Raw genomic sequence first — 19,446 nt, forward strand, 5'->3', positions numbered from 1 at the left:
ATATGTGACAATGTTAAACATTTGCAGTGCCAACATAAATTCCTTAAACAAGTCATGGACTTTGGTGTATCACTGTCTCGGACCATCCTGCGACACGATGAGATGTGTTCTTATATAAAAGCCTGACTATGGTCTCCAGATCCCTAAATGGCAGGAATGGTTTTAATTAACAGCTGATTTGGTTTTTCTGTTCTTGGTAAACAGTATTTCTCAACATAAAATTTTGCCTCCATTCAAACAACTGTTCGTGTTCATATCAAGAGCATCTTATTTCTTAGTTGTGAAAGAGTTTTGCTGTGCAAGAAAAAGCTGGTTTATTCAGTAACACTAGATGGAGTACGTCAGCAGGATGAGTAGGCTTGTACCAGATTGTGTGAGATAGAACATGCAGGTCAGAGTTGTGATTGGAGATGATAAGATTTTCGGTGCAATACTGACATCTTTTGGTGAGACAGAACCACTGACCACTGCGCAACAGACGACTCACATTGCAGGCACACAGGAAGTCATACTTCACGACAGAGCGTGACTAAACCTCGGAGATGACTTTGCGCTGATGCAATCACTCTATCTAACAAAAAGACTTGACACTATGTGGAAATATTCTGATTATTCTAAAATGTGTATGCATGTTTCTCAGGGGGAAATAAGTTAATTCTATTTGCATATCTAGAGAGCAACTGCCACCTGAGGACAACAGGATATGATGCCTGTGGTTGATTGGGTGGTTTCACATAAGTGTTAAAAAAAAAAAAAAAAAAAAGACAAGCACAGAAAACCCTGCGGCTTCCGCTCATGTTCCCAAAACCATGTCACACCCACAGGTCTGAAAAGATCTTCTGTTTCTGTAAACTTCACTATGTTAAAAATAATAACTGACTGCTTTTGAGAGCGGGTTAGTTTTACTTCTGCTTGCTGAAACTGTCACTTCTGAAAATAACAGTGTGATTCACTCGAATGACAATGAGGGTCTAGTTTAAGACGTTCTCGAGTCGGCCTTGACATATTTTAGACGATTCAAAAATCAAACACACTCGATCCTTCCTGCACACAACAGACACAGAACTCGGTCGGTCTTGTCAACACAGTCACATTCTTGCATGCTGTTTCAATTCCCTAAACTCTGTCACTTTCCAGCACAAATCAGCAAATTCAAATTCACGCTGAGAGCGCAAACATCTGACTGTGGTTGACCAACACGTTTCCTGTTGCTTTGACACAAAAAAAGAAGAAAAAGCAGATGTAAGAGACGGGAAAGCTGCCTCCTGTGGTGACTTCAGAAATGAGCACGCCTCACACGCCCATCGATTGTGCAGTTTGTTTCCACCGCTGAACTTCACAACATCGCACATATATGACTCAACTCAGCAGCACAGCCTCTACATGTGCCGCTCAGTGGAAAATGGGGCTTATCAAGGTCTTCGGTGTCATATGTAAGTTTTTTTTTTTTGGCAATTGCATTAATTTTCTGTCATGTGTCTAACGTCCACTGATTTATCTGATTTTCCTGTGCATTCAAATGTGAACGACACTGATCTCAATTCTCTTTTGACAGATCTCGCTGCTGTTTGTGCAGCTCAGGATGATGAAGATGGTAAGACATGTTTGACACGCTGACATTACGATATAATTCATGCAGGTTACACTGATTTTAAAATTGGGCTTTAAATCAAGGATTGCTTTTTTTTTTTTTTTTTTTTAGTCAGTCGTATTAAAATGTCCGTCACTTTCAGTTGCTGAGCCAAAATACGCAATAAATAATCAAATATTTAGCCTCCAAGTTAACCTGTGTGGCCTTGACCTCAGTTGTACTTTATTAAGTTTTTGGATCGTCTGTACTGAATCAGAAGCAGACCAAAGCAATGTTTAGGAAGTAGAAAGTGAGGGTAGTTTTAGGAACATGAAGTACTTTGTTGTCGTGAGTCTGGTAGTTCCTGCAGTTGGATGCCTGCTGGTACGCGCACGTTTCACTGTTCTGAAGTTCCACCTTCATGTTTTTACGTGACTAGTTTCTCTAAATATGATGTTCTTGTGCCGTCCGGTAGAAGGAGTGATGGATGGAATAACACCTGACAATATACAATGTAATTTGGCAATGTGCGGTATGGCTACGAAATTTATGATGTTGATATCTCAGAGGTGTTTCAGCTTTGGGACAAATAAAAGGAATATTGAATAGAAACATGGTTTGTACTGAACTGGTTAATGGTTAACATGGTTGCTAATGTTAATGATTGTTAAAACATGTCAATGGTAAACATGGTTAATACTGAATTGCCTGTCATTTTGTTATTGTTTTATTGGTGTTCCTGTTATTTTGTCCACCCCTTTATCACTCTCACGTGTCGTATAATATTGCTTATTTCAGTCCCTGTGTCAGCTCTATTGAAATTATTTGATATTCGCTGAATACGGTTTCAGTTCACCTGTTTGATGGTTGCACACAGGACCACAGCAGCTCAACAGGGCTGCAGCTCATGATAATTTGATTGATTGATTGTTTCATCTTGCCAGAAAAGAGTGACAAATTCATTCATTCATTCATTCATTCATCTTCTATACCGACTATCCCTTTCGGGGTTGTGGGGTGACATATTCACAAAGAGTGAAAAACTCCAGCAGCTGTATTCAAATAGTTTTATTTTACCAAAGGTCCAAACCCAAAGAGATTAAGTTTGTTGCTAGCAGCGACAACGCGACAAATCAAAATTTGACAAGCTGGAACCAGTGCATGATTGGCATTTTTACTGAAAATTACTGAAAGGATTTTTGTTGATGCTCTTAAGTGCATTGTTACTGCTATTGCTGTTTAAATCTCGATGTAGGTAGAGTGAAAAATCCTGACTGTCCTAAACTGAACTGTGTTCTCCACACCTCTCCTCTCATCCACCAGTCACCGCCATCCCAGACGTTCCTACAAATAAGGCTCAGCCAATGTCAACAGTGATTCCAACTGTCTATGGTGAGATTTTAACCTGAGGAACAAAAATGTAAAAGATGAAGTATGATCATGCATCTTTGTTGAATTTCTAAAGAGTTTATTTTTTTAAATTCTGTAGATTTAAGGTAGGGACGTGTTATTTTCTGAAATCAAATCATATGTGATGCATGTTATAAGGTCTTACTGAGAAAATTCACCCATATTCAAAATGCACTTCTGCAAGGCAACATAGGGCAAGGTGTTACTCAGCGAATAACCTCTGTGAACTCATCATGGGCGTTGTCAAACTATTCTCACACGTTTATTTTTACCGCAATCTGTCTCTCTGCCTTTTAGCAGAAGTCAGTTATAATTTGCAAAATGAAACTGACCAGCTGTTGAAATTATACATATAATTAATACTTAATTCTATTTCAAAGTTGATTTTCTGTCAATTGTATTTATTTCAGTTTTGGACCACATGTGGTTTGTTCTTAAAAGCACTTAAGATGGAAAATCAAGACAAGAAGAATTTAAAAAAGAACATGCACCATAAGACTCCTAATGCCGGAGCTAAATGTGCACTGCTATTTCAGTATAATGTTGTTTTTTTATGACAATTATCCAATCAATGATTTTTTTGAATGGACTTTCAGAGCCTCCTGTCCCAACTCTGCAGCTACAGTCAACCTGGTTGGATGTGTTCCCTTCTGAAAAAGTTGTGTTCAACTGCAAAATCAATGGCAGCTCTGACTGGACCTTCACCTGGTTCAGAGATGACCAGGAAGTACAGGATTCAGATCCAAATGTGTCTCTGCCTGCAGACAAATCAGTGCTTAAAATTACCGCAGCAACACAAACATATTCTGGACAGTATTCCTGTCTAGGTCATCACAAAACAAAGAGCGTTGCCTCAGCACCTAGTCTCCCACTCAGACTCACCGTTTATGGTAGGTTTCCATCAACCATATTTTTACTGAATGTCTTGACAGCCTATAATATGGAATAGCTGAAATGACACCTTTTTCTGTCTTCTTTCTGATTAGCAAAGAAGCCCAAACCCACTCTGAGCCGAAGTTTAAACTTTGACGAGGTGTTCCCTGGAGAGTCTGTCACCTTCACATGCGGGGTCAGTGTGTCCTCTGGATGGGAATATCTGTGGTACCATAATGGAGCTGCTATTCCAGCACCTAATGGTAATACTTATACCATAGCTTCTATAGATCGTCCTAAAAGTGGACAGTATCACTGCAAAGCCAAGAGAGGCAAAGACCCATTCCACACAGAGGAGAGTGAAAAAAAAACACTGCAGGTCTCTGGTGAGTTCACCTGTGAGCTGCGTCATCCTTTTTTCAAACTGCACTTCAAACAGTATGACCGCTTCATTTCAGTATATGTGCACATCTGTAGTACTTTAGATGATGCACTCAACATTTCTGTGCTCCTTTCTCCTGTTCTCTTTTCATTTTAACTGTTGTTTTGTTTGTGTTGCATGTTTTCAGACCCACCTAAACCATCCGCGAGGCTGGTGTCTCCCTGGACGGATGTGTTTGAAAATGAGACAGTGGAGTTTAGATGTGAAGTCGACAACTCTGATTGGAAATTCAGCTGGTACAGAAATAACCAGCTGCTCCAGGAGAATGACGTCCTGAGCCTGTTTGATGAGGAGCCATCTCTCAACGTCACCTCCATCACTCAAGCCTATCAAGGAGGCTATGCCTGCAAAGTTCAACTTCAATCCAGGAAAGTCAGCTCTGGGTTGAGCAACACAGTTAACATCACAGTTTATGGTGAGCATTCATGCCTCTGAATAGCATCACATAAACTTTACATTAATTCAGCTATCATAAAGAAAAAGTTTAATATTGTTGGGGGGTGACTTTAGTCAGACAGAACAGCTCCACTCAACATGAAGCTACTGCCAACAGCCAGTTAGCTTAGCACAGAAACTGCAAACAGCTAGCCTTGCTCTTCCCCAGCCATGACAAAACCTGACTATTAGCACCAAAAAAACCTCACCAATTAATAATGTTGTTTGTTTATTCTGTACAAAAACAAAAGGGGGTTATGTGCTGGACTCTTTGTTAACTTGGAGAAGTTTTACCTGGAGTCTTGCACTATAGCAGTAGGCTAATATGGTCTGAACTGCCTCTCTGTTTCAGAAAATGTGCCCAAACCAACACTGAGCAAGAGTCCTGCTTTTAACCCGATGTATGTTGGAGAAACAGTGAACTTTACTTGCAATGTTGACGTGTCCTCGGGCTGGGAGTACCGGTGGTACAAAGATGGAAGGTTTCTCCGTGATACCAACAAAACCATCAGCATCCATCTTGATTCCACTAGCAAGGGGAAATATTCATGCGTGGGCACAAGGAGTGAAACAACATCAACACACATGAGTGAGAAAATACAACAAGATGTTCTCGGTAGGTAAAAAGTATTCACTGTGTTTACAACAAAAAGGTGTTCAGCTGTTTGTGTAAAATGTTCATCAGCTATTACACGTAAGAGCAACTGTAATTTTGGATCATCTCGGTGTCGTCCCTCAAGGCTTCAAAAAGGTGCAGGCTGCACTCGAGTTCAGTGAAACAGCGATTTGAGAGCATCTTGCTTCCGTTATTTTACGCATTTTCTGTTGAAACAGGATATTGTGGTGTAGCATAACGCAGGTAGGGATGGCAGAAGTGTGTATTCAGTATGCATGCAGCAGTGGTGTATCACTTAGGGAGAACACAGAAGTTTAGTGTAAAAGCAGACAAAGTGGGAAAAGTCAGAATTACTCATTTTAAGCTTGTTCTCAGTGTTCAGAGGACAAAAACTCTGATTGTGAGCTCAGTCCAGTTTTATATTTTTAAGCCTTTTTGTTTTGCAGCTCTTTAAGAAACTGCTTTTTTTATGTTAATACTAAACCGTGTGACTCATGGAATATTATGGTTTGGCTCAGTGTTTTCTGTCTGTTTTCACATATTTCATACATTTATAAGTCTTCCTATTAAACGCTCATAACTTGTCTTCTAGTCTGCGAGGCTGCTGTAGGTCTGCTTCTGCTTGTGTTCTTACATCTTTACTTGTAGTCATAAAGGTTCATGAGACAAACTCATTGAGGATCTATTTTTAGGAATAATTATTCAGTATTTCTGTAGATTTGACACTTTAAAACGTAAGCTTGATTATTAAGTTTTTATGACGTAAGAAAATGTTAACATTCTGCTTTTGTTTACACCTATCTTACGCTTTCCACTGTGTGACAAACAGGTATGAAAAGAGGCTAATGTGTGTGTTTCTCTGTAGAAATCCCCGTTCCCTCTTTGAAGCAACAGACACCGTGGTTGGATGTGTTCCCCACTAAGAGTGTGAAACTGAGCTGTGGGATGGATGGCAGCTCTGACTGGAGATATAGTTGGAGCAAAGATGGAAAGTCGGTCCAGGCTGATAATATTGTGTCTTTTGACTCGAATGGAGCTACTCTTTCCATCAGCTCTGCTTCAGCTGCACATGCAGGACAATATAACTGCAAGGGATACCTGAAGGACAGGTCTGTCAGCAGAAGCTCCATTTCTGGTCTTACTCTCACAGTATATGGTAAGTTTTTTTTGTTTAAATTACATAAAAATACTATATCTTAATCTACTAAATATGTAATAAGAGTTGTTTTCTTAACTTTAGGTTCAGTCAAACATTTTGGGGATTAGGGCAGGGGGTCGATTGGGATAAATTTCAGTTTAAGGCACATTTGGTGTAAAGCTAGTTTCTTTTTACGCTGGTTGCAGTGTAATTTAACACACTGAAGGCAATTGCATGTTTTCTAATCCTCAGACAAGATACCCAGTGTTACAGTGACGCGGGATCCAGACTACCAGCTGATGTTTTCTGGGGAGTCAGTCTCCTTTAGCTGTCACATTAACGTCTCCTCTGGATGGAAGTACCTGTGGTACAGAGATGACAATTTTCTGAACTCTGGAAACACATATACAATCAAGCCTATTGAAACAACAGATCAGGGATCATATAAATGTATAGCAAAAAGAGGAGAAGACGATTTCTCTACTAGTAAAGATATACGTCTTGAAGTTCAAAGTAAGTTCCTGTTGACTACTTAACTGCATTTAATAAAATAATGCTGCCTTCATCTGTGATTCTGGATTTCATGCTGTGAAATGTTTAGGCTGGTGATATTAGAAAGGGCCTAATGTGTGTGTTTCTCTGTAGAAATCCCCGTTCCCTCTTTGAAGCAACAGACACCGTGGTTGGATGTGTTCCCCACTGAGAGTGTGAAGCTGAGCTGTGGGATGGATGGCAGCTCTGACTGGAGATATAGTTGGAGCAAAGATGGAAAGTCGGTCCAGGCTGATAATATTGTGTCTTTTGACTCCGATGGGACCACTCTGTCCATCAGCTCTGCTTCAGCCTCACACAGTGGAGGATACAGCTGCTCAGGAAAACTCAAGAGCAGGTCTGTCGTAAGCAGCTCCAGCTCTGCACTAACACTTGGTGTTTATGGTGAGATTTTTTTCTTCTTTTTTGACAGTTCTTTACAGAAATAGTTTTCACATGTCATTTAATTGATATTTATTGTTTTGTTTTGGCTGTTCACACTTGAGGAGGTGGTAGATGTGATCTCTATGTTCAGCAAAAACATATTTTAGTGATGGTTTGACATTCTGGGAAATTTGCTGGTTCACATTCTTGCTGTGAGTTAGGTTAAAAGACTCTCACGTCTGTCCTCTTCAGCCAGGAGATGGTTAGCATAGCTTAGCATAAAGACTGGAGGCAGGGGGAAACAGCTAGTCTTGCATCCTCTCAGTGACAAGACTCCAGGACTTTAACACGCAACCTTCTCATTAGACCATAAACTGCTGGTTTTACACTCAGGTTTTTGGACAGCAGGATTTTTTTTGTCCTTGAGCTCAACATTTAATGGAAAAATAAGGGAGTGGCATTGATCTTCTCACCTAACCCTCAGTAAGAAAGTAAAGAAATGTAGTTCCCAAAATGTCCACCTGTTTGTTTGGGTTTGTTTTATCTTTGTGAGATTTTTTTTTTCGTCTGATAAGGAAGTTCCAGCGTGTCAAGTCATTTGAAGCATATAATTAAAGGCTAGTTTCTCCTTCCTGTGGGCTGTGCAGTGTGATATGCTCTACTTTAAAATGCTGTCACACTAATAGCAATGAAATAACTGTCACCCCGCAGAGGCAAAACCCAGAGTCATACTGACGCAGAGTCCCAGTCACAATGTGATGCACACCGGAGATTCAATCTTATTTAATTGTCACATTAATGCCTCTTCTGGATGGGAGTACCTGTGGTACAAAGATGACAGTCTGCTCACTGAATCTGGAGAGAATTATTCCATCTCTTCTGCTCTGACAAGAAACACTGGATCATATAAATGCCAAACTAAAAGAGGAAGGCACACAGTCTTTCACTCAGACCAGAGTCAAGTTGTGAGACTTGACATACAAGGTAAGTTTTTGTTCCTTTCCACTAACACTTTTGTGTATGTGCATGCCTTGAATGTGCTTGTTACAGTCTAGACTGTGTTTCTACAGAGCGCCCAAAGGCTGCCATAATCCTGCTGACGGGCTGGTCAGAGGTCTTTTCCACTGACAGCCTGGTGCTTAAATGTGGGGTGCAAGAAAGTCAGGACACATGGAACTACACATGGTAATGCACACCAACAACACCAATTAAAGTTGTAGGGCAAAGTTTTCTAAATGCATTCTCACCTTTCTGAAGATTCAAACATACAAACATTTAACAGGTTCAAAGAGGACCAAGCAATCAATCTTCCACCCTCTGAGAAACACACAGTCACACCACAGAATGACTCTGAGCAGAGTCAATACACCTGCCGTGGCTTTCGCACTGGGAGACCGTCTTATTCAAAAACCAGTGATCAATTCAAGACCAAGAATCTTCGTAAGTATAACTGAGCCCTGGAAGATTTGAGTTTCTACCCTGAAAATATTCTGTCTCATTTTCATTCTGTTTTTATTCTTAATCTGTAGTTTTGAAGAGGAGGGTGCTTCTTTCCATCTCTGGCTGTATCTTCTTTGGCATCATCGCCGTCTTCCTGGGATGCATTGTCCTCAGAGTCATCCGCAAACCAGGTTTCACTTCAGTTTTTAGGACCTTTCGCATGAATGGAGGCTAAAAATCTGTATCATATAAACGCAGCTATAATTACTATTAATATAGTAATAATGTATCAAGTGTGGTCAGTCGTAGTGATGAACTGACAGAGAATGATCACATGAATCTACAGCTCCCTTTGGCTTCTCATAGTGTTGTGTTTGGCCACAGCAGGCAGCTGTTTTTAGTGAAGAATCTCTAAAAACACAGGTGAACGTAGCGGAAAATTTAGCCACTAAAGACACTTTAATTCTCTTAATGTCTCCCTTTAACTGCTTGATGTGTAAGTTAGCTCCTGTCTGCTAACAAAGTTCACCAAATCAACTTAAAGGTGAAAACATGTCAGTGATGTGTTCACACCTTGTTTCTGCTGCCCTGAGAATATATTTCATCTGAAATTAACAAACAAAAGCCACAAAGAGCTTACCTTATCTTTTTCTATCACCTAGCTGTTGATGAATACAAGCCGGAAGAGGCAGACTTGTTTCTCAGCATGTCTCAGCTGAAGGACCGTGATGGTAGGTTGACTCAACTGACAACTTGTGGTTTTGGTTGCCATTTCCTCATATGCTGCAGATACAGCACACCACTGATTCATTTCTGAGTTATCCTTGAAATGACCATTTGTAATTTGTAGATTCTTGAAATTTGTAGTCGATTGAGTTTGTAGTTTGTAGACACTTGTGTCTACGGACACTTTCAAGCCTAACTTTCATAGTTTGCCTTTAGCTGCTGGTGCTCTTATGTTGAAACTTCCTTCCTTCCTCCTGCAGACGCACCCTGTCCACTGGTTGAATACATCACTGATGCAGCACTGAATTCTCCACCTAAAGGTAAAGATGAGTAAAGAAAATGATACAAGAACTATATTATTATGTAAGTCTGTCTCAAGAGTGTTTTTGTGGTTGCTTTTTAAACCAATCTGACCTGCAGAAGGGAACGAAAATGGCACGGTTTGCAGTGAAACAACACCATTACCAATATCCTCGCAGGAGGACCAAGGTAATAAAGTTATATCACTTTTCCAATTAAACATTTTCTCTGTGATGATAGACACTGACACTCAGTTTATTTATAAGTGACACATAATGTATTTCTAATCCAAGTTTCCACATGTCGTCCTTCATGTCTTTCTAGCTGTGACAGCTGAGAGCCATGATGCAACAGAAAACAATGGCGGCCTGGTTTCCTTTCAACAATGAGTGGCTGAAGCCCTCTTTGCATCAGCTTAGTTTCTGGCCAATAATGTAAATAGTGGCATGAGGAAAGTCAAGCTGTGTCCATCATAAAACATTCAAGACTCATTGGCTCTACATATGCAGACTTTTAGCCTCAGCTGGGCTTTCACCTGAACGGTAATGCTCTAAGGTTCACTATGTTAGCATTAGTTTAAAACAGGGAAATTAGCATCTGCTGAATTTAGGCTTTTTATATTCATAAATATTATTTTTAAAAAACAATTATTAAGTTAAGAATAGCCCGGAATTAAGGTTACATGATCTATTCCATTTGCCTACTGATCTGCCATTAGTGAGGAAAAAAAAACCCCAGAATTTCAGACCCTGGTTTTAAAGTACAGCTGAGGATCATTATCATGGATTGACGGTACGAAAGTGCTGACTAACACTGCCATATAAATGTGTACATATTTGTTTTTCACTGCACAGTACTGTTGAGAATTGTACATATTTTAACAAATACATGTGTCATTTGTTTGTGAAGATCTGTGGAGGATTTTTCAATTCTCAGAACAAACACCAGATGTCAGTAGATAGCAAAGCTTATTTAATGTGTTTAAATAGCTCAGCAATGACTGTTAAAGGCAACCAGTTGGATATTGTATGATATATTTATCTAGGGTAAGTGATGCTACAGAAATGCCATTCAAGCATTTTGTGTCTCCTTGTGAAATTGTCAAAATAAAAAATTACAAAATGTTGCCGTGAGTGTTCATTCAAACGAATACTGATCTGCCCCATCGGATGACATGTTCAACCAGTGGAAATTTCACAAGTGGGCTGATCAGTGGGCAGATCCTTTCCATCCTGTGCAACTGAAACAAGACGGGACAAGAGACATCATCAGTATCCAGTCAAACCTTCAAATCAGAACGTTTTTATTGACCCAAAAGAGGGTCCACAGCAACATCCAGCACACAAAACTGACTGACTCACATCTACTTGAGGATATCGCTCAGTTTCTCCATGTAGTAGATGTAATTCTCCTGACAATCCTCCCAGGGTGTAAAACTCTCCTCCTCCTTCTCGACATACGTGTCCCAAACGTGTAGGAAGTCACACGGCTTCATCATCCGCAGCTTACAGCCAGCGCTTGCCAGAGCCCGGAGCCCCTCCACTATCTCCGGCTCTTCCCACTCAAAGAGACGGGAGCAGAATATGCAGAGACGGACCTTTTTTCGCTGCTTGAGGATGTTGGCCAACTTGGCTGCACAAGCCACACAGGGACTGGATGATACATACCATGTGATGTCATACTCCTGGGAGGCATTAGGGAGCACCTGGAAAGGAAACAGTGGGGATTTATGGAGCATAAAGGAGAAACAGCTATTATCATATTACATATAATATTATGACAAGAGAAAATGTTTGCAAACTAACAGAAATCAGACCTCCCACCAGGTTCATATGTGTGTCACACGATCCATCACTATGAAACATGCGGGTGATCATTACCTGTTGAAAGAAGGCCTCTTCAGCATGAGCTGTAGCATGTTCATCCTCCATGTAGCCTTTCAGAGGCTCTGTGCTGCCTCCTGGTGTATCCACTCTGAAGCACAGCAGGGTCTTGTTCCTCCCTGATGAGTATTCTACGTTCCTGAACTGGAACTTGAAGTAGAACGGGCTCATCTGGTCCCTGGTGGAGATTGAACGTGAATGCTTCAATAAATCTGATATTAAACTGTCTGTTTCGTGGACTGACTGCCATCGTCATCGGGGCTTTGTTAGTGTCTGGATGTTGGGTGAGGGTGAAAGAGTGAAGAAACAATCAGCGTGATGTACACATCAATAGTGCTTTCAAAATAATCTGCTGCCTTTGATGGAGTGTATGACAATGATACTCGAAATGCCAATCCAGGTGACACTAACACTGAAAGCATGAATCACTTATTTTGTGATGAAGCTGTCAACCACCCAAGACACAGTAGGAGAGTAATGGTGGTGAGTCTTCTATATAGACTACGGTGACACAGCAAATAGAATATTAATGAGGCTACCACTGAGTAAACTCATGTTTCTATAAATATTTTGGCTTTCACGTCAGCCCACGATCTGTGGATGATCCCTCCATGATTCAGCCACTGTACAAAACACATACCCCTCCTCCTGTCTCTCTGCATCAATCCATTGTTATGTTGTACATGAATAGCCAGATGGATTACACAAATAGATCGCTTATAGCTTTGATATCAAACAGCTAATACTCACAGGACAGACACTGGGGAACAGATGCTAGGTGGAGTGATATAGCAGGGGCCGGCGTCTGTGACTCATCCGCTATTCTTACTGCAGTTTTAGTAAGGATGGCAGGTGTTAGTCATTAGTATCCTTCCTCGCCGAAATTGACTATAGAACATGCATTGGGAACAATATGAGCGTGAGAAAGTCACAATAAAACTACTTCAACAGCAGACTTGATCAAAAAGTGCAGAGCAAAACAGGTGTGTATGTATGACACTAACACTTGTATGTGTATTAAATCGTACCCACCCTGTGACAATTTCAAATGGTGGCAGCTCTATGGGCTGAAACTCTCCATTTTCTTCACTGTTCTTCGCCTCTGCTCCTGTTGCTCCTTCGCTTGCCCCATTCCTCTTCTCCTCACCCGTCTGGGGCTGCTCGGGGGTCGTCTCTGGCCTTTTCACAAGTTTGTCAGGCTTTTTCACAGTTTTCTCCTTCCCTTTGTCGTCATTTGCTTTATTTTCCGCCTTCGTCTCTTTCTTCTTAACACTGAGCCGGCTGTTTCTGTCGGCCATGATTCTGTGTAAGTGGGTGAGAGCGTTAGGTAAAGAGAGGGAGGGGGGAGAGAGAGCTCAGTATAAGTGGAGTGATAACCCGAGTGCATTTACAGAAATAGATCCTATTGTGTGCTGTAGTTGGAGTCACAACATGTGCATGTCTGGCAGAGCAGGGATAGGTTGCTGATTTGCCCCCATCCCCACCCCCCAGCCCTATTTCCATGCTCTGGCTGCTAAAAGGCCAAAGGACAACACAAGAGTGATTGCCCATGTGTTGCATGTGGAAGTTAGGGAAAGACTGGACTTACATATCTTTTGCACACTTTATACATCGACAAATTAAGAACGGAAACTACAAAATTGTGTGTATAAATGTGCAACCTCAAACAAAATAACAGGTAGCTCTTTAATCCATCTGGCTTTCACTGTCAACATGCCAGCAGCAGGCAGGTTATTAATAGAGATGCTTGGCTGTGAGTGTGTCTGTGTGTATGGGGTAACCAGGGCTCTCTTGATACTAAACACCACAATGTCCTGCAGCATTAGGCCTTAGGAATACACCAAGGCCAGCTATATGGCACCCCAAATAGGGGAAGACTGGGAGCAGTGCAGTAGAAACAAATGCATACACAAATGCAACATGTAAGAGAGAATTTGTACTCTGAATGAGAGTGCAGGAGTGAAGTGTGGCCCGGTGTGCATGTGCCCGTGAACAATCAATCTATGAAATCACCCCGCATCAATATGGTCCTCTTCTGAGGCCATTGCATGGGGGAGGGGAAATTGGTTTTGTAAGAGGGTGTGTATTTGTCCGTGTATGTGAGTCTATGTGCGGACAGAAAATGGCTTTCTGCACTGCAGATGTAATAACTTGAGGCATAAGGGAGAGGGCGGGAGGGAGGGGGCAGTTCAATTACAATTTCCTCCCCTCCCTCCGTCTCACTCTCTGCCAAGTAATTCATTTCAGAGGCAATTACCAATAGGACTGCAGTCCAGCCTGCTCGTCTAACTCATATGGATGAGCTGTCACAGCCGCGGGGGGGGAGGGAAAGGGGAGGGAAGGGGAGACGCTTCAAGCTGCTCCACATTCACTCAGGAACAACAACACACCCCATAGGGATGAGCAAAAACACACTTGCAAAGATGAACACACTGACACATCCACATGGATATCTAGCACCACATCTAAATCCACAGAGACGTCCCGGGGTGATAATCATTAAGATCACAGCAATCTTTGATAATTATGATCTATGAGGGAAATCTCATTGTATCTCACACAGATTAGCACACTTCCTCTGAAGCAGTTTTCAAGAACAACAAACAGTAACACTGCACTGAAGCTGTTCTGCACTTGGTAAAAAAAAAAAAAAAAAAGATGTAATCCTTGAGACAGTTTTCATAATCAGATCTATTGCAACTCCTTCACAGCCGGGGTCTACAAATTGATTGATGCTGTTGTCTTACTCCTCCCTATAAATCACAAAACATTCATCAATTCATTGAAGCAGTTTCTGCCTTCTGCTGCAGCATTACAGAGCGAGAGGACAGTAGCTACATGTTTCCTGCCATTTATTTCTAAGTACTTCAATAAGAAGATTTTGGGAGCCTAGTTGGCTTTGGAGAAAAGGACCATGTAGGATGTGGTTGCCGCCTTCCTGCTGACTCAAATTTAACTGTAATGGAATTACATGCAATTACCGTGCCTCCCCACTGGCCCAGCCACAGAGCACCAGCTTCCCTGAATCAAGACAAACACAACATTCAGAGTCTCTCCTTCAAAGCGAAGCCCTGCAAAGTGGTTCCAAAATACTTCAGTGAGGTCAGACAAAGCAAAAGTCTGTTATGCCACATGCACACATCCTCTGCCAGTTTTCTGGGGCAGAAGCAGGGTCAAACCCATTTCCATTCCTAAAAGTTCAGAAGTAGAATTGGACATGAAATTGAAAAAGGAAAAAAGCGCTGATAAAGAAAATGAAATGAAATTGACCTCCGGAGCACACATGGAGTTATAAAGGAGTGGCAGAGGAAAATAGAAATGAATTAGGGTCAAAAAATGAGATATATGAGGCAGATTTCGGCGTTTCTCCGCTAGCAAAAATAATGGTGTGCAACGTGCACGCATGCATGAGTGCTCTCACATCTGCAAACTGCACACACCTCTGCGTTTCAGAAGTGAAACTCATTTATTATGGTGTCTCAGTGGTGAGGCATACATACAGAGAGAAAAAAGAATAAGTGGATTATGCAGTGACACATCGTTTAGCAGCTGATACCTTCCATCAAAAACAACATCAAATGAATTAGTCACAACCTCTAGGGTTATCGTATATCACTGAAAATAAATCATATGCTACAGTATGCAGTAATTGACCATTAGGTTATTGTTTGTCAGTGTTGGCTGGTACAGACACAAGCTGTCTTTGGGGGTGGGAGGATAGAGAGAGGGGGCTTTGTGGTCTTGTGGTTGTCTGGCAAAATAATGTCAAAGTAAATGCCTTAGTATTGATCTGCTTCTAGACCCCTCCGTCCACAGCATGTGGTATGATAGTCCGTATGCAGGCTACTGCAGTCTGGAAAAACCCTTCAAAAGGATGGAGACTGAGCCGCGGCTCTGAAATTCTGGGTGATTCATTCCATCTCATGTGACATGATGTGCAGTATGGGGACTACGCTATGTTGCTAGCTCAGTTTCCTTAGGGAGGAACAGAGGTTAGTATCCAATAAGTAACTTTGCTGCAGGTATAAAGCCTTCAGTTGCTATTTGGGTAAAAGAAATGCTTGATTCTTAGCTTTAAGTCCATAATAATTTGTAGTTGGCTTTGAGGTAGATGAGCGTCTCCAGGTTCTTTGGTAAGATGCGGCCTCTCTCTGGCCGCAGGCAGCGCCCAGCACTAGTGAAAATGCTTTCCACCACAGTGCCACAAGCAGGTATGGTGAACGCTCTTTTGGCCACCTGGGCGAGTAGAGGAAAGTCAATTGCTTTACGCCGCCAGTAATGTAAAGCTTCCTCGTCTGTGGGCTCCTCACGTAGGTAGATAGCCAACTCCTGCTCTAGGCTCTTGGCCTGTGTTGCGGGTCTCTGCTTGATGAAGGAGAAGAGCTTACAGGGCCGAGAAAGTGAGGAGACAGGCGATGGAGCCGGGGCAGGAGGGGTCTGGGATTGAGGATGTAGGTCTGTGTTGGGGTCTATGGGGCTGGAGGCTGTGGAATGTTTGGATAGCTCCTCTAGGAGAACTTGTCTGTGCCAGTCAGGGTTGCTGCTCCATGTGAGCTTGAACTGGGGGTCCAGAGTGGTGGCAGTGATGTAAAGGGGGTCCTCCAGGATAGGGGCCAGCTGACTCTCTAAAGCCTGGCTGAGGCCCACCAGGAGAGAGGGGCAGAGAGGGGTTGACGTCTCTGAGAGATGCTTACGGAGGCCCAGAACACACGGCAGAGCCAGGCTGATGGACACATGTCTGTCTGTCTGCATGTCTGCCTGTCTGTCCCCATGCACCATGTCCCAGGCCTCAGTGAAGGGCTCCAAGGTGTCAGTGAGCTCCCTCAGCAGGGCTCTCTCTGATCCACCCAGTGCCAGCTCCCCCGGACCACTCATCTCCTCCAGGAACTCCACTGAGTCCAGCAGGCGCCGAAGCACCTACACCAGAGACGAAACAAAAAATAAACATTTTGAAAGCTGTGGAAACACACTCTTGACTTTGTACTCACCAAAAAGCTCACGTTTATCATTCTACATAACACGATCTGCATACTGGTAGCACCACTTTACAGTCATAAGCAGTACATAAACTGATTATTGACAATATAATACAGCAACATTTTAATGATATAAAATTAATTCAGAAAAATGGAGCCATACGTTAATGAAGATTTCAAAGTGTCCTGATATCTGCTTACAACTACATTTTATGAGTTTTAAATAATTCAGGCTGCTTAGAAATGCTAAACAGGGGGAGTCAAACTAAGTAAAGTGCTACCTGCACACTATGATGGAGCAATACTTATACCTTAAGCTGAGCAGCCCAGTCTCTTGCTGTAAGAGGGGTATTTCCTGGTCCCCCCATGATCAGCCCAGGACCATCAAACACCTGAGTAAGTTTCTCAGGTGGGACAGCAGAGGTAATGTAGTTGTAGAAACACGCAGCCTTGGCCAGCGTGGAGGAGAGCTGTGGACAGGAGTGCAACCCCTCACTGACACACTGCTCAAGGGAGCGAGAGAAACAGTCCACCCGACAGACACCCAGACCCTGCTCCCACAAGTCCTCCCATTCTCCTTCCTCTCCACTGTCGCCATGGCCATTCCTGATACCTTCCTCCACGCTGTTACCATTGCCAACCTCTTCTTCATCATCTTCGTTTTGCCCGTTAGTGAGAGGAGGTGAAACCATGAAACCAGGAAGACCACATGGCTTTACTGTTGTTGTCGCCAGGAAAGGGTCCGCAACAACACGAAACGCTCTCCCTGATACGCCATGAGAGTGACACACTTCATCGAAATCGGAAAGCACGCGATTCCCAGAGCTGCCACCTGTCAGGGGCAGGCACGCCAGGAGAGCTGAACGCATCTGCCAATCAGACGTGAGAAAGTGGCAGGTGACACCGAGGTACCTACAGAGAGGGACAGAGACAGAGAGACATGGACTCACCAGTGAGGGAATCAAACCAAGTGGGAATCATTTTGTTTTAGGTTGATTTTACCTCCTTACCCTGAAGTGGCTCCAGTTAAGCCCCTCCAGAGATCCAGGCTGAGACTGAGGGCGTGTGTCGAGGCCAGGGCCTGACGGGTTGCTAGCTGGGCCTGGTAGGCGTAGGCGGGGAGGAGCTGGCTCTGGATGTAGTGCTGGCGCTCAGGAGTGTACCGCGGCTCCAGGAGCTGCAGCAGCTCCCTGAAGCCTTGATTTTCCACTATGGACACTGGCTGCAGATCACGCACGATCATCTTGGCTATAGCCTCAGAGATGAGAACCTAAACGACGAACAACGTAAATGACTCTTATTAAGGCTTCACTACAAACAATGAAGCACTTCATAAATAGCAGCCTGGTAATTTGCATCTCAAGCGATGACGGGACACACACCTGACGCGGGTCATGTCTGTCAAACTTGGTCACCCCTCCTCCAGAGCCTCCTCCTACTCCTCCCTCGAGAGATCCCGTTCCTCCTGCACCTCCTGCTGCTCCTCCTCCTCCCACTCCGGTACTGATGGGGAGAGTGTAGCGGGTATTCCCTCCATTGGCAGTGAAACTATGCAGGGAGCCGAAGGAATAGCCCTCTCTCTTCATATCCTTCCTTTTCACAAAGTCATCATACATAGCCTGGTGCTTCCGCTGAATGGGAGAGAGACAGTGTGGGGCACAACAGTGTTATTAGTTGACAGGTAGAAGAGTTAATTCATGGCTCAGGTGTAGACATCTCTGCACCTTAATGCCCTGTGGAGGAAAACGCAGTATGGGTAAATTGTAGAGAAGAAACACACAGTCTTTACAGTCAGGTTCATACAGCTGGCTCTGTTAGTGTACACAAAAACTGATGCAGTACGGCCAGCTGTTGCTGACAGAAACATGGTAAGACTGAGAATCGGTGTAGATGCTTCGTCCCTCCATGTTAATAACGATAGACAACATTTTATTTTGAAGTCATTACCTTGAGATGCGTTACGAAGTTGGACGTGACACTCCGCTTCGCCTGAATTCTGGTGCCACAAGCCTTGCAGTTGGACTCGATTTTGCCATTTTCACCTTCAAACACAATATTAAAGTAATCCAGAATAGACACCTTCGAAACTGACGCCATTGGAGCCCGCGGTCCCTCTGCTCCGAAGTGAAATCAACTTGCGATCAAGGACAATCTGAGTCTGAGATATCAGGATCACCTCGCCTTTGATCATGAGCGCAGGCCGGCGTGTTTACTTCCCAATCCCTGATCACACATCAGAAAATGTTGCTGCCAGTTGCGCAGACAAAAGAAAATTTCATTCCAAGCAGGAGTTGCGACGCCTGCACGTCCGAAATCGGCCACAATCAGGCTACGCGGGCTGCTGCGGATGTCTGGAAACATCAATAATAAGATAGAGGCGACATCCGCTGTTTCTGCGCTCCCATCCGTCGTTCGGACGCGGCTGAAGAGGAGGCAGAGCGCTGTGTTTCATGGAGGCAATTCGGGCAAACACACAGTATTGTAATTGGAGCAGGAAGTACACACAATAAACGGGAGTTTCGACCCGTTTCGACTGTTCCCGGTAATGTTCGGCTGTCCCCAGCCAAGCTGCGTGGATGTGACTGAGGGTGGTGGCGCTCGGTCAAATGTTTTCAATTATGCTGCTGTGTGTGATGAATGAGAGGGGACACTTGAACTAAGATCTGGGATTAAGAATTTCTCGACTGACAACAGAATGAAACATACTTCTGTTCGTGTAGCA

The 19,446-nt window shown here is 43.1% G+C and overlaps 3 protein-coding genes across 5 annotated transcripts; 1 reads left to right on the forward strand and 2 right to left on the reverse strand.

The window, feature by feature from the left end:
• The first annotated feature begins 1,329 nt into the window (after nucleotides 1–1,329).
• On the forward strand, nucleotides 1,330–10,315 carry LOC143327183 (hemicentin-1). The gene is made up of 18 exons (XM_076741411.1): nucleotides 1,330–1,433; nucleotides 1,556–1,594; nucleotides 2,894–2,962; nucleotides 3,577–3,870; nucleotides 3,967–4,239; nucleotides 4,423–4,710; nucleotides 5,083–5,346; nucleotides 6,212–6,502; nucleotides 6,737–6,997; nucleotides 7,130–7,420; nucleotides 8,111–8,383; nucleotides 8,470–8,584; nucleotides 8,682–8,839; nucleotides 8,929–9,030; nucleotides 9,502–9,570; nucleotides 9,826–9,885; nucleotides 9,986–10,054; nucleotides 10,190–10,315. Exons 1-18 carry the CDS (start codon nucleotides 1,355–1,357, stop codon nucleotides 10,252–10,254), a joined length of 3,060 nt encoding a protein of 1,019 aa, XP_076597526.1. The 5' UTR covers nucleotides 1,330–1,354; the 3' UTR covers nucleotides 10,255–10,315.
• Nucleotides 10,316–10,964: 649 nt separating this feature from the next.
• apobec2b (apolipoprotein B mRNA editing enzyme, catalytic polypeptide-like 2b) lies at nucleotides 10,965–15,314 on the reverse strand. Of its 3 annotated transcripts, XM_076741521.1 has the most exons (6): nucleotides 15,189–15,219; nucleotides 14,730–14,769; nucleotides 12,781–13,050; nucleotides 11,746–11,926; nucleotides 11,227–11,570; nucleotides 10,965–11,105 (listed from the first exon to the last, which is right to left on the reverse strand). In XM_076741521.1, exons 3-5 carry the CDS (start codon nucleotides 13,044–13,046, stop codon nucleotides 11,229–11,231), a joined length of 789 nt encoding a protein of 262 aa, XP_076597636.1. In that variant the 5' UTR covers nucleotides 13,047–13,050; nucleotides 14,730–14,769; nucleotides 15,189–15,219; the 3' UTR covers nucleotides 10,965–11,105; nucleotides 11,227–11,228. The 3 variants fall into 3 exon arrangements, with proteins under 3 accessions (XP_076597636.1, XP_076597634.1, XP_076597635.1); XM_076741519.1 differs by lacking the exon at nucleotides 14,730–14,769 and having other exon boundaries at nucleotides 15,189–15,314; XM_076741520.1 differs by lacking the exon at nucleotides 15,189–15,219 and having other exon boundaries at nucleotides 14,006–15,056.
• On the reverse strand, nucleotides 15,192–19,272 carry LOC143327257 (zinc finger BED domain-containing protein 4). The gene is made up of 5 exons (XM_076741518.1): nucleotides 18,672–19,272; nucleotides 18,107–18,355; nucleotides 17,735–17,994; nucleotides 17,036–17,636; nucleotides 15,192–16,665 (listed from the first exon to the last, which is right to left on the reverse strand). The coding sequence occupies exons 1-5, from the start codon at nucleotides 18,819–18,821 to the stop codon at nucleotides 15,823–15,825; spliced, it is 2,103 nt and encodes a 700-aa protein (XP_076597633.1). The 5' UTR covers nucleotides 18,822–19,272; the 3' UTR covers nucleotides 15,192–15,822.
• Between the last annotated feature and the right edge of the window lie 174 nt (nucleotides 19,273–19,446).

The sequence above is a fragment of the Chaetodon auriga genome, chromosome 10 (genome assembly GCF_051107435.1).
Source record: "Chaetodon auriga isolate fChaAug3 chromosome 10, fChaAug3.hap1, whole genome shotgun sequence".
In the NCBI taxonomy this organism is placed as follows: domain Eukaryota; kingdom Metazoa; phylum Chordata; class Actinopteri; order Chaetodontiformes; family Chaetodontidae; genus Chaetodon; species Chaetodon auriga.

Excerpts from the sequence above, each read along its gene's own strand:
- LOC143327183 (XM_076741411.1), top strand. The coding sequence starts at position 1,355 with ATGACTCAACTCAGCAGCACAGCCTCTACATGTGCCGCTCAGTGGAAA. Across the intron at positions 7,421-8,110 it reads ACTAACACTTGGTGTTTATG|AGGCAAAACCCAGAGTCATA; the intron begins GTGAGATTTTTT and ends GTCACCCCGCAG. Across the intron at positions 9,031-9,501 it reads CAGAGTCATCCGCAAACCAG|CTGTTGATGAATACAAGCCG; the intron begins GTTTCACTTCAG and ends TCTATCACCTAG.
- apobec2b (XM_076741519.1), bottom strand. The coding sequence starts at position 15,214 with ATGAGTTTCACTTCTGAAACGCAGAG. Across the intron at positions 11,927-12,780 it reads CCATTTGAAATTGTCACAGG|GGACCAGATGAGCCCGTTCT; the intron begins GTGGGTACGATT and ends AATCTCCACCAG. Across the intron at positions 11,571-11,745 it reads AAGAGGCCTTCTTTCAACAG|GTGCTCCCTAATGCCTCCCA; the intron begins GTAATGATCACC and ends TTTCCTTTCCAG.
- LOC143327257 (XM_076741518.1), bottom strand. The coding sequence starts at position 18,821 with ATGGCGTCAGTTTCGAAGGTGTCTATTCTGGATTACTTTAATATTGTG. Across the intron at positions 17,995-18,106 it reads ACAGACATGACCCGCGTCAG|GTTCTCATCTCTGAGGCTAT; the intron begins GTGTGTGTCCCG and ends TTCGTCGTTTAG. Across the intron at positions 16,666-17,035 it reads ACTGGGCTGCTCAGCTTAAG|GTGCTTCGGCGCCTGCTGGA; the intron begins GTATAAGTATTG and ends TCTCTGGTGTAG.